The sequence below is a fragment of the Xenopus tropicalis genome, chromosome 9, assembly GCF_000004195.4.
Source record: "Xenopus tropicalis strain Nigerian chromosome 9, UCB_Xtro_10.0, whole genome shotgun sequence".
Taxonomy (NCBI): Eukaryota; Metazoa; Chordata; class Amphibia; order Anura; family Pipidae; genus Xenopus; species Xenopus tropicalis.
Window position 1 is genome coordinate 43,626,068 of NC_030685.2, and position 16,823 is coordinate 43,642,890.

The window sequence follows — 16,823 nt, forward strand, 5'->3', positions numbered from 1 at the left end:
AGACCCACACATATGTGGAATTCTCCTCTCCTCCTGTGTCAGTTCACGGCTATTCCTAATTCTCCAGCTTTATCTTTTAACGCTTTTGAGGTGCATGCCCTTCAAATCTTCCATCTCCTCTTTGCACGGTTGGCTGTCATTTACAGGGCCCCATCAGCCTCCTCCTCTGCTACCTTCCTTTCTGACTTTGAAACCTGGCTCTCTTGTTCCTCTGTACTGATGGCCCTGTAATCATCCTTGAGGATTTAAACTCCCACATTGATCCCTCGCAACCCTGGCCCTCACGTTTTCTCCACCTAACCTCCTCCTCTGCACTCCAGCAGTGGACAAACACTCCAACTCATAAGTATGATAGTCACATTCTGGATTTAGTCTTTACCAAAGATCTGTCCCTTTCTGATTTTAACAGTGTTCCCTTCCCCTTCTCTGACCATCACCTGGTTACATTTTCTATCTCTCACCCTCCTTCCCAACTTGCTCTCTAACTCGAATTCGAAATACCTCCCAGCCTTAGCTCATTCTTTCAGGTCAAGTCTTTCCTCCTTTAATGAGATGTCTGACCCGGATACCCTGGTTAGCGAGTACAACTGCATACTAGCCTACATCACTGATTAATTGATCTTCAGGTTGCCAAAGACGAAGCTGACTTTTCTATACTATCCTCCTCGATCTATCGGCTGCATTTGATACGGTCGACTACTCCCTCCTGATGCAAATTCTGCATTCGATTGGTATCCATAATCAGGTTGCATCCTGGATCTCTTCTTACCTCTCTAACCGATCCTTCGCTGTCTCATATACAAACAAACTCTCATCTCCAGTTTCAATTAATGTGGGGTTACCGCAAGGCTCTGTACTTGGGCCGTTGTTGTTCTCCCTCTACACACTGTCTTTGGGAGATCTTATCGGTTCATTTGGCTTTAAATATCATCTGTATGCTGAGGATATCCAAATTTATTTTTCGACCCCTTCATTAACAGATGAAACGGAGACTCAAATCTCTAACTGCGTGCCTCCTAGCTATCTCCAATTGGATGAACCAACACCACCTCAAACTGAACCTAACAAAAACTGAACTAATGATCTTTCCGCCTATGCCTGGTCCTATTTCCCCTTTACTATCTCTATCGATGGCACACTCATCAACCCTGTTGATTCGGCACATTGTTTGGGGGTGATCTTTGACTCCTGTCTCTCCTTCTCGGACCATATTAACACCACTGTCAAAACCTGTCACTTTTTCTTAAGCAATATTGCCCAAATCTGTCCCTTTCTTTCTACTGCAATAGCTAGGCTGCTCATGCATGCTCTAATCTTATCCCGACTTGACTAGTGTAACTTGCTACTAACCAGCCTCCCTAACTCCCATCTCTCCCCCTGCTGCCAGAATTCTCCTACTGTCTTCCAGGAGAGTTCAGGCCCTTCCCCTGCTAAAGTCCTTCTTGTGGCTTTCCATAAAACAAAGAATATCTTATAAACTCCTTCTCTAAACCTTTAAAGCTCTCCATTGCTCTGCTCCTCACTACATTTCTTCTCTTGTGTCTCCATATGTTCCTGGCTGACTTCTCGGTTCCTCACAGAGCAACCGCTACTACTACTGCTGTTTCCCACATTAAATCATTCTGTCTTGCTGCGCCTTACATTTGCAATGCCCTCCCCGATTTCCTCTGGAGAGAATCCTCCCTTAGTCTTTTTAAAACTAAACTTAAAGACTACCTCTTGGAGCACTCGCACAGCACCTGATCTGGGAACAAGCACTTATATTGCACTTATATTGCAGGGTCACCCACTGTATTTATCTGTTACCTTAACACCATGTTTGTATTAATCTATTCTACTGTACATCGCTGCTTACATAAATAGCGCATGCACGGGCCAAACAAGATGGTTGCACCTTGAGTTGGCTCTGCACTGCCCTAGCACTTAATAGCTTCCGGTCGCTAAATATCCCCTCAGCTTGGTCGATCCCACTCACCCACGGCTCCGTTATCTTTCGGTGACAGCATATGGCCTCCCAGAGATCCCGTCGGAACATAAACGGACTAAGGTAGCCTCAACTCCACTCACAGGCAACCATCTGGTAACTGCGTACCTTAATAGGCCTGAAGCCTCTGTGTCTCCTCCAGGCTCCCCACAGATGGCCTTGCAAGGTAGCTTATTTGATGACCCATTGGGAAGTTCACCTTTATAGGGAGAACAGTCTGGATCTTCGGATGAGGTACTATTAAGCAAATTTAAAATTATGCTGCAACAAGAGCTAGACGCAATAGCAACTAAGATTTCCGCAGATCTCGCCAAACAAGTCGCAGACCTTGGCACACGTATTGCAGATACCGAAGGCAAAATAGATGATGTTATAACAGTCATAGAATCTCATGAACAAGACATTGTTACACTTCAGGCCCAACTTAAAGAGGTCCTTGACAAAATTGAGGACGCAGACAACAGGTCCAGGTGCAATAGTGGGAGAATTCGAGGTCTACCCGAAACCATCATAGATTTACCAGCCACTATACAAAACCTTTTACACGCTCTGGTCCCTGAAATGGACAGGGTATATCGCGCCCTGCGGCCTAGACGGCCCGACGACCTACCCAGGGAGATTATTTTACGGTTGCACTTTCACCAAACCCAGGTCGCAATCCTGATGGCGGCTAGGAAAGCTACCAACCTAGTTTTTCAAGACCATCCTTACCAGATATACGCAGATCTATCTCCCACTACATTACAAAAAAGAAATATCATAGGTCTGATCTGCACGATACTTCAACAGAAAAATATCCAATATCGTTGGCTTTTTCCATTTTGCTTAGCCTTTAACTACAACAGACAGCATACGGTAGCTAACTTGGAGGAAGGCCAAGGCTCTCTGTCCTCGAGACCCCCCATCTCTGACTGCTTCGCAACCCCAGCTGTCTCCATTATGGAACAAAGTCAGATCCAGGGCCTCTAGACTACGATCTTCTCAACTATCCTCTCTACCACCTTGATGGATGCCTTCTCCAGATCACATCGGTCTCGCTTCCATTTGCTCAAGGTTTTTGAGAGATCTCCACATAAACCTGAACGTCGCCGAGACATTCCATGGGAGTGCATCGCCATTATTTACCTATATACCCGGTTTACCTCCCTCCCCCCCTTTTTTTTCCTCTCTTTTTATTTTTCTCCCCCATATGTATATGCACAAGATTTAGCTCGTGAGCCATGTTAGAGCTGGTTAATCAGGATTCTTTATTTGGGTCACTATTAGAGCTACGTTTGCCCTTTTAACTTTGGGACACTGTTCCTACATTATCGGTACCATCAGGAGATTTATTATATGTTCGCCAATGGTTTTTAAAAATTATTTTTCTTTTTTTTTTTGTTTTGTCCAGCTCTAAGCTTACACTGTGGATATTGTGGATAACTCCATAAGTGCTAGCCGGATCATGTGTCTCTCCCTATCCGGTACCCCGAAGTTACCCCTGAGAGGGGCCGCAGAGGAATTTACCGGGACCTTAAAATTGTATTTGTTGTACCTATGGTACAGTGCTTTATCTATGTTTATATAGTTTTGTTTAGACGAGTCATGCAAAGTTTACAAATTTGTATATATGTAAATAGGATCGGCTGTGGCCAGCTCCTGGAAGCATTGACACCATCTTATTTCTATGGCCTTTAAAATTCTTAGCCTAAACGTTCAAGGCTTTAACTCCCCAATCAAAAGAACCAAAGCATTTACTTTTTTTAACTCTTTACAAGCTGATGTCATATGCCTCCAGGAAACTCATTTTTCTTATACTTCTTTTCCCAGGTACTTCCATAGGAAATTTTCATCTATATTGTCAATGAGCTCCACTAAAACTAAAGGGGTTGGTATATTTTTCCACACTAGTTTAGCTGTGACAATTGACAAAATGATTATTGAACCTGAAGGCCGCTTTGTAATTGCAAACGTTCACATAGGGGATTCCCCTCTAACCATAGCAACTTATTATACCCCCAATATCGACCAGTTAGAATTTCTCACTAAATTATTTGACCTATGTTGCAGTAACCAATTAGGCCCATTAATAATCTGCGGGGACTCCAATTCAGTTTGGAACGATAGACTTGACCGTTTATCATTCTCTGGAAAACAGACACCCCCTTAGTACTCTCAAGATAATCCGGTCCTTTAAAGAGCTCCTTAACTCTTTCTCTCTTGTAGACGCATGGAGGGAAAAAAACCCAGACGTTAAACAATTTTCTCACTATTCTGCTCCTCATAAAATCTCCTCAAGAATAGACCATACATTTCTTTCTCCTTCCACTACTTTATTCCTCCAGAATGTTAAATATCAGTTGGTCAGATCACTGCCCTATCCTAACCACGCTATCTCAACTCCACGAATGCCCAAGAGTTAGATTTTGGAGGCTAAATGAATCACTATAAGCTTTCCTGAAGTAATCCAGAACATCAAAAAGGGGTTGACACAATATTTTTCCAAAAATTTCCAGCCTGGTCCCACGGCTTCTACACTGTGGGAGGCGCACAAACCAGTGATTAGGGGACAATTTATCCAGATAGGTTCGCAGCGGAAAAAGACGAGAGAAAAAGCGATTCAGGTCCTTACTCAATCCTTAGACCAGATGTCTCTTAAACAGATAGAAGACCCTCTCGTTGATTATCAACCTCAAATATTTCAACTTCAAAAAGAACTAGATTTACTGCAGCTGAAAATAAACTTAGATGTGCTAAACATAAACTATTTTACTCTCTAGATAAACCAGGTAGATCCTTAGCACGCAAACTTAACAACAAAGATCCATTCCCTTCCATTCACCGCATATGTACAGCTCAGGGCTCCCAAACAGGAAATCCCCTAAAGATTGCTAACGAGTTCGCATCATTTTACCAAAAACTATATACTAATCCAGCGCCCATATCCCGTAGCACACATGATAAGTTCTTCCGTGATCTTAATCTCCCTAAACTTTCCCAAGACCAATTTGACCTAACAGAACAGGAGATCTCTGCTTAAGAAGTAATTAATGCCATCAGGAATCTTAAATCAGGTACCGCACCCGGTATAGATGGTCTGCCCAACATTTACTACAAAAAATTTACTAAGGAGCTTACTCCACACCTTACAGCAATGTTAAATAGCCTCAGGTCCGGTGGTACACTAAGACAGAAGTCCCTTCAAGCAAAAATTTCAGCCATACCCAGACCTAACTAAGACCTATCAGATGTCAAGAACTATAGGCCTATCTCAGTCCTGAACACAGATATCAAATTACTTGGGAAAATAATAGCACATAGAATAAACACTTTCCTCCCTTCACTGATCCATAAAGATCAAGTGGGGTTCATACCTGGGCGACAAGCGTCTGATGCAATCAGACGACTCACTCTACTAACCCACTATGCTATACAATCTCCTGTACCATCCATACTCCTTAAATTGGACATCAGAAACGCTTTTGATTCTCTTTCATGGGACTACCTATACTACATGTTAAACAAATGGGTCTTTGGTACTAGCTTGATCTCGTGGATTAAAGCTTTATATAGAGCCCCTACTGCTTTAGTAAATATATTAGGCTTCTCCTCATCCACTTTCCCTATAGGCCGTGGGACCAGGCAGGGATGCCCTCTTTCACCAATATTGTTTGATCTAGCAATCGAGGCCCTAGCAGCAGCGGTTAGAGCTAATCCAAATATTATGGGCCTTGAAGTAGGAGAAACTCATCACAAAGTTAGCCTTTTCGCAGATAATCTGACCCTGATAGTCTCCAGACCTTTAACTTCCCTTCCTAACCTATATAACATCCTACAGGCTTTTGGAACTATTTCAGGTTTATACATTAACCATAATAAAACTGAAGCTCTCAATATCAATTTACCAGAACACGCTGTGAAGCTTTTAAAACTTAATTTTGATTTCCACTGGCAGCCCCACTATATCTCTATATTAGGTGTAAAGTTAACCAAATCATATGACTCTCTATACAAATTTAACTATCCATTAATGTTCAAATCCCTAGTGTCCCTTCTGGAGGGGTGGAGCTCCCACAATATCCCCTGGATAGGTTGTATAAACTCTATTAAAATGACACTTCTGCCAAAGCTGCTTTATCTATTTCGCACTCTCCCTATCCCTCTACAGAATGCAGATTTGTTAAGATTTGAAGCTCACATTATAAAGTTCATATGGAACAAGAAACCTCCAAGAGTCAACAAGAGGACACTCTTTTGCCCTCGAACAAAAGGTGGACTAGGCTTACCAAATTTACTGTATTACTATAAAGCAGCACAACTGTCCCAAATCCCCCCATTGCATGCTCAAATAGATATACCCCATTGGGTCACTTTAGAGTCCCATTTTTCCTACCCCTTCTCCCCAACTGGTTTGATATGGAGCCCAAAAGTATCTAGGCCTCCTTCATGTAGCCCTTGCTTACAGTTAACCTTGAAAACCTGGGACTCTACAGTTAAATCTCTATCCCTCAGTTCGCCTTATACTCCAGCGGCCCCATTCTTGGGTAACCCCAAGTTCGCCCCAGGTCTCAACTCCAATCTATTTACATGGTGGGATACCAACAAAAAATGGGCAATCGGGCATTTGTTAGCCAGATCTGGCCCCTTTCTACTGCAAACTTTTGTAGATACTTACAAGGTTCCCCTATCCGAATGGTTTCGCATGAGACAGCTCCTGCACTTTGCCCAATCTCAATGGAGTTTATATAACCAAATAGATAAGCCAAAGACCTTTTTTGAGAACTGGTGCCTGAAAAATCCTAAACACAGAAAATCGGTCTCCCTACTGTATAGTGCCTTCTTTCCAGACGAAATACCTACAAGTCTTTCATACGTTACAGCATGGCAAACTGATATACAAACTAGTTTGGCACTAGAAGAACGGGAATCTATATGGCTAATGGTTAAAGGCTTTTCAAGCAATGTTTCCCTCCTAGAGGCGAACTATAAAATTGCTTCTTAGGTGGTATCTTGTTCCAGCTTGTATAGCCAAATTCCTGCCCACAGCCGACCCAAGATGTTTTCGGGGATGCGGTCAAACAGGTTCGATGTTCCACATATGGTGGTCTTGCCCTAAAGCTCAGAGATTCTGGATAAGAGTATTTACTATAGTCCACTCTATTTTTGGGACCTCAGTCCCTAAACATCCAACTATCGCCCTATTATGTCTAAAACCTGATGTTCTCACAGTAAAACAATTCCAACTCTTAACAGTTATCACAACGGTAGCTAAACGTATAATTGCGAAAGCATGGAAAACGAAACAAATTCCGTTCGAAACTCTCAAAAACAAAGTTGATGGAATCATGGCTATGGAAAAAATGTCCAGTATCATATCTGATTCACACAAACAATTTATTAAAATCTGGGAGCCATGGCTTGTTTACAGATATGGAGACACTTACCCTACCTCCCTTCTCTCATTGTAACCCTAAACAAAATATAAAACCACTGCGGGCATCGACTACAGAATCATAATAAAACCCCTGATTGATCAGCATCCCTGAGTAATCCCTGAGCAATATAAACCGTCCCATGTTGTATATAGTTACAGTTACTTAGTTCTAAAAGAACATAAAAGAAAGGGACCCAGAGTGTCCCCTTTCGGGAATCCCCCTGGCCTCCCTATGGTATATCCAGACTACTAACTAATCTATGTTCACAATCTCCTCTTGCTATAAAGCTCTAGTATTTTACGATCTTGCAATTTATTTTTGTATACACTGTGATACTTGGAAAGTAGCCTGTATGTCTTTTACTTATTTTGAAAAAAAAAAATATTGAAATAAAAAAAAAAGATATACATACAAATGTGAGAAACAATGCTTCTAAGTGCAGGTGAAGCTCGTTAAGATTTCTGGGCTTTCTGCCAAAAGCTAATTTTTAATTAAGTTTCTATATTTTTTAGTGTTCCGATTTGATCTCCTGCACTGGACAGTTGGGAGCTATGGAAATAGGATTTAAAATTTGGGACATTTTCGGATCTGGATGACGTTTAAGACACGTTGGAGTATTGTTATTAATGGTTTTACTTATAATATTGCTGATCGACACCATCTACCGCGTTAAGTTAAAAAACACCGAATCACAAATCTTAGATGATACTGAATTTTAATCTGACTTGTATATACCTGCCTAGACAACTTCACAATGCTTACTATGTGGAGCCTTGCATGGTGGTTGGGGTCCACAAACACTTTATGCCAGGGCTAACCACGTAGGGATTGTTTACACCAGAGATCATGATTAATGTGCAGTATGATCGCTATTGATCATTACAGATTTGATGCAATAATTGCTATTCTTCTTTTATAGTGAATGGCTGTAAAGTTGTTAAATGTTATAGCATGTGGTGTAAATGTGTAGGAAGTGAAAATAAAAGGCAGCTAAAATTCTTAGTATAACATTGATCTAGAAACTTATCTGATTTTAATTTGGAGTCAGGACAAACTCAGTTCTTTATATGGGGAATTTGTTTCTTATTCTAAGAAACTGGAAGTAAAGTATAACATTTTTTTTACCAAAATGTTATGCACATATTTTATCAACCTTAACAGCTATGTAACTTTTTAAGTAAAAATATGAACAAGGGACCACGCTTGAATATCTGAAAAAAGTATTACTGCACTTATCTTAAATAAGGCTGAATAGTTTTATATAGTTTGATTTCGGTTTAGCTGTAGATTTTCAAAATAAGGGAACTCACTGTTATTTATTAAATAAACCCAATAGTATTGTTTTGCCACAAACATGAATTCATAAAGTTTACCAACGATCAAATACAAGGTACTGTTTTATTATTACATAGAAAAAGGAAATCATTTTCAAAAATTAGAGGTTTTTTTTTATTAGTCATTGGGTCTCCAGATAAGGGATCACATACATATATATCTATATATCTGCAGATTTATGAAACAGAAAACACATTACAATAAAAAATGACCAATTTTATTTTGAGGTTTACATAGAGTATTTACCTTATGACCATCCAAATGAGCGATATCCATTTCAAAGCCTGTAAGAGCTTCAACTAAAGAGATGGAAACATTTGTATAAAGATCATCTCCTCTTCTTTCAAATATGGGGTGCCTATTAAAACAAAAAATTTTGAAAAAATAAAATTTAATGTACAGAATGCATCTAAAATCCTGAATTAAAGTCCAATTATTTTTAAATTTAAAATAAAAAAATAAAAAAAGAACATTTTGTAATTCATGCAACATTCTATGGATACCATGAGCAGTAGTAAATTGTTTATTTATGTCACGTAAAATAACATCTACAGCTAGATTTAAATTTAGAAACTTGGGACTGTATAATGTCTTAATCTGTTTCTTTGAAAATAAATAAAAATATAGTTCTAAAAAAAATTTAGAAACTTGGTTCAAACTTTTGCAGAAAAAGAGAAACTTGGAAAAGAATCATAACTGCTCACTCCGCACTCCCTTTTAGTCCAGAGATAGCTGAATAGGTGGATATTGTAGCACCATTCTGCTAGCATAGTGGTGTGGTCTTTCCCAAGAGGAAAATAGTGCAATAATATAGGTTTCCTTTTGTAATGACGCCTCTATCCATTCCATCAAGAATGTGTGGAATAACTTTCTGAATGAGTGTAAATGGGAGTGAAGTAATGTGTATTTACAGTACCACTGTAGTATTGTCTTTTTAGCTGCTACTGATATGGTCGTCAAAAGTGTTTTAAAATTTGTAAACTTTGATTGGCATTGGGCATGTTAATTAATTATTGCCCACTCAGGGGACAGCTGCACATAATTCACTAGGTTACTAGTTGTGGCCCAATCTCTTATTCATATCCAGAAGGCTTTTACATGTGGGCAACACCATAAGCAGTGGATAAAATCTGCTTGCGGTGTTGCACTTTTTGGCCAAGTTAAACTAAGAATAGGGGCACATTTACTAAATTTCATTTTTTTCTGGCCTTAACTTGATATGGTATAAATTCGAATTAAACTCGATCATCGCTGTATTTATAAAATGTCATGATAATATTTAAATCTTTTTAATGGAAATTTCACGTTTACATTCGAAAATCCCAATTTTTTTCAGTTGAAAGCATTGTTTAAACTCGAAAAATTTGTGTTTAAACGGACGTTCATTTCCATAAATCCTTTTAATTTTTCCCAAACAGGAATTTATCCAGCAGCCATTTTAGGAGCATTGGCACTCTTGGAAAACAATAATGTTTCAGTTGAAACAGGGTGTAAGTGAAAACAATGATAGGATTAACTTTTCCTTGAAAGGTGTGAAACTGAAAACAATGGGGGGATTAAATTCCACTCTGAAGCTGGGTGAAACTGAAAACAATGAGAGGATTATTTGTCCTTGAAGGACAGGCTGTCACTCACTATTCTATTCCTCTACTATTCTAAGCCTCCAAAGGTACTCAATGGTACTCGACAGATCAAACCTTTAGAATGTTTATTTTTTTAAAAAGTTAACTAAACATTAATAAATCACAAATAATGGGAGTTATTTCTGGGAATAATAACGAAAAAATCGAGTTCTGGTGAAAACCAACATGTAAATCTCAAGATTATCTAGAAGTAAGAAAAAAATCAGACTTTATCTCATAATTGCTTAGTAAATGTGCACCCAAGTGTCCACTGTGTGGGGATAAGTAGCCTTTATGAATTATTTTCAGCATCATTTCAGTGGAGGTGGCAGCTTTTAAAGAAATTCTGTGAAGTGAAGCAGGACAGATTCGCTCATAAGCTGGACTCAGATTTTTACTATTGAGTGCTATTCCCATATCTACCACTAGGTGGGGCATGGTAGCATTTTTAGCAATGCAGGTGTCAGGGAGCTGTTATCTTGCTACCTTCCCATTCGTTCTGCTGATTGGATGTGGGGGGGGGGGGAAGAGGGGTGTGATATCACCCCAATTTGCATTGCAGCAGAAAAGTGTGACTGAAGTTCATCGGAGCACAGGTCACATGACTGAGGGCACCTGGGAAACTAAGAATATTTCTAACCCCATGTCAGATTTCAAAATTAAATTTGTTTTGAAAAACAAACTTTAATGTAGGATTCTTTTGGAAAAGCTCTATTAAATGATGCATTTTGTAAAAAAAATATGTTTTTTAATGATAATATTACTTTAAAGAGGACCTGTCACCCTAAGAAATAACTCCAAATTATTTTATATATTGTTAGTTGAGCAAAATAAACTTTACTTACTCTATATAAATAATATACATTTTGTTTCCTTCTGTCTTGGAATTACTCAATCAAAGCAAGCAGGCAGGCACCATTTTGTGGACACTATTATGAAGGCAAGGTCCTCTTTAAGGATTAGGCCGTATCCCGGGTTGCTTTCAGAATGGTATTGTTAAAGTGGGAAGCTTTGTCTGCCATTCTGATAGGCCGTGGAGATTGTTGTGTGCTCAAGTAATTAGCATAGATTTGTGTGGGCTCCTGGAATAGTTCGGAAGCAGTATCTTTTGTCAACAGGAAGTCATGTATGTATGTATGTATATTTTTATTTATAAAGCGCTACTTAAGTACCCAGCGCTGTACAGTAGAAAGTCATCTAATCACTTCCCTAGTCCAGATCTGCCAAGGTACGCCACACTCTTGACACATAGCTTTTAGCCTAGTAGTAGAAGAAAACATTTGTGTTTATTATTGGGAATTGGGTAGTTTCTTTTGCAACATTTTTTTCCTGGCTGTTAAAAGCAATTGACCTAGTCAATGGATTGCGTTCCGGACCCAGCATTGGAAAATTGAGCTGGTCACTCCATTTTGAAATTTAGGATTGCCTTTCCCCTTAACTTCCCCTTGAAACTGTGTAAGAAATAGAAAACATTGATGGGATTAAATTCCCCTTAAAGTCTCTAACTTGAAAGTGTGTGGACAAAAAACAATAATGTATTTAACTTCCCCTTAAAAATGTGTCAAGGACAGGCTGTCACCAACTATTTTATATCTCAACTACTCTAAGCTTTCATAGGACTCAATGGATCTCGGCAGCTTAAACCTGGCGTACTTGTTGCCAGTCTAAAAAAAGTTGTCTAACTCAAGGCGATGTCATTCAGTTGCTACTTGCATAAAAAAGAGCATTGACTCAAGGGATGAGGACATGAGGTTAGACTGGCATGGTTGGGTTGTTTTCTCTGGGGGAAAAAAGGTGCTTGCAGGGAACATGATTACTCTCTACAAGTACATTATAGGTGATTACAGACAGATAGGGGATGTTCTCTTTCCCCATAAAAATGATCAGCGCATCAGAGGCCACCCCTTTATATTAGAGGAACAGAACTTGAAGCAGAGAAGCGGGTTTTTCATGGTGAGGACAGTGAGGTTGCGGAATGCACTTCCTAGTGAAGTTGTGATGGCAGATTCAGTTAATGTGTTTAAAAGGGGCTTGGCTGATTTCATGAACCAGCATAATATCCACGGCTATTGTGATACTAAAATCTACAGTTAGTATTGATGTTAGTATATATGTTGAATAGATAAGTCAGTATAGGTTTGTGTGTGTTGGGTTTACTTGGAAGTGTTGAACTTGATGGACACTAGGCCCTGTGTAACTATATAATCATATATAGCAACTAACCAACTTAAGTCTTTGCACTCATCACACATGGAACAAATGTTGTCATCTTTGCTTATTCATATAGTCGAAGCAAGATAAAGTACACAGCACTTCAATTTATAAAACAGTTACAGTTTCTGAATTTTTTTCAGTATGAAATCTACAAGATCAGACAGATAAGAAAGTATGCTAAAATAATGCAGAAAGAGATCTGCTCTATATGACACATATAAGTAGTCACACACACGCATATATACAGTAGTACAGTGTTCCCCAACCAGTGGCTCGTGAGCAACATGTTGCTCACCAACCTCTTGGATGCTGCTCCCAGTGGTATCAAAGAAGGTGCTCATTTTTGAATATCTAGCTTGGGGCAAGTTTTGGTTGCATAAAAACAAAGTATAATGCCAAACAGAGCCTTCTGTAGGCTGCCATTCCACATAGGGGCTATTAAGTAACCAGTTATAGAAATTATTTCTACCCCCAGGAACCTTTTTCAGGCTTGTGTTGCTCCCCAACACTTTGTCCATTTAAATGTGTCTCACAGGTATAAAAGGTTGGGGAACCCTGCAGTAGTATATTGTTATGTATTAGAATTAATTCAGTGTATTATATGGGGGTCTAAACCACCACCAAAAATTTGGAGATATTTGAATTTTTTTTCCACTATTAGCAGGCTTTTGCCTCGAGAATCAGCAACCTTAGAGATAACTAAATCCAGGACTGTCATGAAAATGGCCTAACAACCGTATGCTCAACAATGGAGAGAAACCTTGTAGCATCCCAGCACTTTATTTCTGTAAAGTCCAATGACATCACACAGCAACAAATTCTTCTAAGGAAGTAAAATAGCAAAAAGGAAGTTCCAAAGTCCCACAGAAGTAAATCCACAGTCTGAAGAAAATAATGGCCTAAGAATAACTGAAGCGGTTGATCTGAAGTGCAGGAATCCTTTTCTCTCTCTTTCTCTGAAGACTGACTTCCAAGCTCTCTGTGGGGCTCTTTATATGTCCCTGTTGGCCCATCCTCCCAGCAAGCCCCTATTGTTTCTATGCAGGAGTGGGGAGATGTATAGGTGCCAGGGTAACTGGATTATCTGCCTATTGTTTCCAATCAGGCCAGAGCGGATGTGTCGGAGCCTTTGGGTATCAGTCCCTAATCTCATCAGAAAGAAATTAAATCAATTCCGCCATTGTTTATCATAAACCCGTCACAAGTGCTCAAACACTGTGCTGCTGAGCTTACTCCGGCTCTTACTCACTTATTTTCAACTCTTCTCTGACTTCTGGAAGTTTCCCCTCTTCATTCAAACAGGCCTGTGTCAAGCCCATCCTTAAAAAGGCCACGCTGGACCCGTCCTGTCTCTCTAACTACCGTCCTGTCTCGCTTTTACCACTCGCCTCCAAAATCTTAGAAGCGCATTGTCTTCTCCCGTATAACTAACTTTCTTAATGCACATAATTTACTGGACCCGCTGCAATCTGGCTTTCGGCCTGCGCACTCTACTGAGACAGCGCTGTGAGTTACGAATGATCTTCAGGTTGCCAAAGCCAAGGGTCACTTTTCCATACTAATCCTCCTAGATCTATCGGCTGCGTTTGATACGGTTGACCACTACCTCCTGATGCAAATTCTGCATTCGATTGGTCTCCGTAGTCAGGCTGCATCCTGGATCTCTTCTTACCTCTCTAACCGTTCATTCACTGTCTCCTATGCTAACAAAATCTCATCTCCAGTTCCGCTTAATGTCGGGGTACCCCAAGGCTCTGTACTTGGGCCGTTGTTGTTCTCCCTTTACACGCTGTCTTTGGGAGATCTTATCCGTTCATTTGGCTTTAAATATCATCTGTATGCTGATGATACCCAAATTTACTTTTCGACCCCTTCATTAACAGTTGAAACTGAGACTCAAATCTCTAACTGCCTACTGGCTATCTCTAATAGGATGAACCAACGCCACCTCAAATTGAACCTAACAAAAACTGAACTAATGATCTTTCCGCCTAAGCCTGGTCCTACTCCCCCCTTTTCTATCTCTATTGAAGGCACCCTCATCAACCCTGTCAATTCCATGCGTTGCTTGGGGGTGATCTTTGACTCCAGTCTCTCCTTCTCTGACCATACTAACACCACTGTCAAAACCTGTCACTTTTTCTTACGCAATATTGCCAAAATCCGTCCCTTTCTTTCTACTGTAACATCTAGGCTGCTCATGCACGAGCTCATCCTATCCCGACTTGACTACTGTAACCTGCTGCTAACCAGCCTCCCTAACTTCCATCTTTCCCCCCTACAGTCTATATTAAACACTGCTGCCAGAATTCTCCTCCTCTCACCCAGGAGAGTTCAGGCCCTTCCCCTGCTAAAGTCCTTATCGTGGCTTCCTATTAAACAAAGAATAGTGTACAAACTCCTTCTCTTAACCTTCAAAGCCCTCCATTCCTCTGCCCCTCACTACATCTCTTCCCTTGTGTCTCCGTACGTTCCTGGCCGACTCCTTCATTCCTCGCAGAGCAACCGTTTGGTTGCGCCCCCCACTACTACTGCTGTTTCCCGCCTTAAACCTTTCTGCCTTGCTGCCCCTTACATTTGGAATGCCCTCCCCGATTTCCTCCGGAGAGAATCCTCCCTCAGTCTTTTTAAACTAAACTTAAAGACTACCTTTTGGAGCACTCGCCCAGCACCTGATCTGGGAACTGGCACTTATATTGTAGTGTCACCCACTGTGACCTACAGCACTTACATTTGCCCATTTGTGTCTGTTAGTTACACCTCCCATATAGATTGTAAGCTCTACAGGGCAGGGACCTCCTTCATCTTGTGTTTCTGACTCTTATTGCAACTGTACCCTGTATTTATTTGTATTTATTGTTGTACTTTGTATTTATCCATTATCTTTAACCCCGTTTGTATTAATGTATTCTACTGTACAGCGCTGCGTACATAAGTAGCGCTTTATAAATAAAGATATACATACATACATACATACATACATACAAGGATGTACATAGAAAATGCATTGACAGAGTTGCTGACATTCGGGGGCCTTTAATAAAAGCTGTTGAACTAAAGCCTAGCAGCATAAAGTAGTCTAAACATGCTAATTTTTCAAAAATGACTAAATATAGAAAATGTATGTAAATTTCAAATGTGCTCAGAAAAGTACTCTGAAAGTACTCCTGAAAGGTGCACAGACCTGACTGAGATCAGCAGGTTTCCACATGCATGGAGAACAACCTTAATTAGGAGGTTTTAGGGCATAGATTTGTTGGGAGAATTCTTTGCATTCAGCATCGTGAAAGGGAGGCCTTTGCTGCCACTTCCATAGAGAAATCACTTTAACTGGCTTCTCAGTTCCAGTATCACAGCTGAAGATAAGAATTATGGAAGGTAAGCAAAAGAAGGGTGGGTCTCCCTGTTAGTGAGGTGCAGGCCAAACCAATACCTACGGGTCGGGCGAATTCAGGCCAACCTCGCCACATAAACTGCAGGTTGCGGACGGGTTTGTAGCTGCTTAGCACAGCTGCTTTGCTGATGCATCGTTGACCTGTGCCCATGATGTAATAAGTGCTCTTGTGGAGAGACCTGTAACCCAGAAAGGGACTGGGTTTGGACCTGATAGGCCTTGGTTATGAGAAGCTTTATCAATCTCTCAATGGAGGACTTGGAGACTTTCTTTCCTTTGTGGTTTGCCCCGTAAAGTATAAAATCTGCTGCCCTGTGAATATAGAAACAATGGCAGGACAATGTCTTGACTGATATGGTATGCTGAGGTAAGTTACGTTGGATAGTGTGAAAGGGTCCTAATAACTTCCTTATCCTTGTAAAAAAAAATGCAAAGTGGGGGTTTGCATCCCAATGAGCTGATTTTAGATATTCTCCTGATGGAGGATATTGTCACCAGGAAAGTCACCTTCCATGTTAGTAACTGTTGTTCAGTGGTAGCTAGAGGTTCAAATGCTGGCATTTGCAGCACTTGCAGGAAAAAGTTAAGATCCCAAGGTGGTAAGTCAGAAGGAAGGCCTAATATAAGCTGTGGCCTGCAGGAATGTCCTGATGTCTTGGTATAAGGCAATATTGAGCAGCAGCAAGGACAAAGCCAATACCTGCACATGTGCACCTATTCGGGTGGAAAATCCTGTGTGCCCAGATGGCACTTTAATAACCATGCCAAGAGGGAGAGTCTCTTTAGGTCTGGGTGTCTGCACTGGCCCTGGAGGAGATCCACCCAATCGCTACACAAGGGCAATGGATAGATAATGTAGA

At 40.5% G+C, this 16,823-nt stretch overlaps 1 protein-coding gene across 1 annotated transcript in view; it reads right to left on the reverse strand.

Annotated features, from left to right (window-relative positions):
* The window catches only part of dnajb11 (DnaJ heat shock protein family (Hsp40) member B11), a 90,722-nt gene that overhangs the window by 18,931 nt on the left and 54,968 nt on the right, over positions 1 to 16,823 (reverse strand). Inside the window, exon 8 of the mRNA NM_203849.1 lies at positions 8,980 to 9,091. Coding sequence (NP_989180.1) covers positions 8,980 to 9,091 — 112 coding nt within the window. The remainder of the gene's footprint in view (positions 1 to 8,979; positions 9,092 to 16,823) is intronic.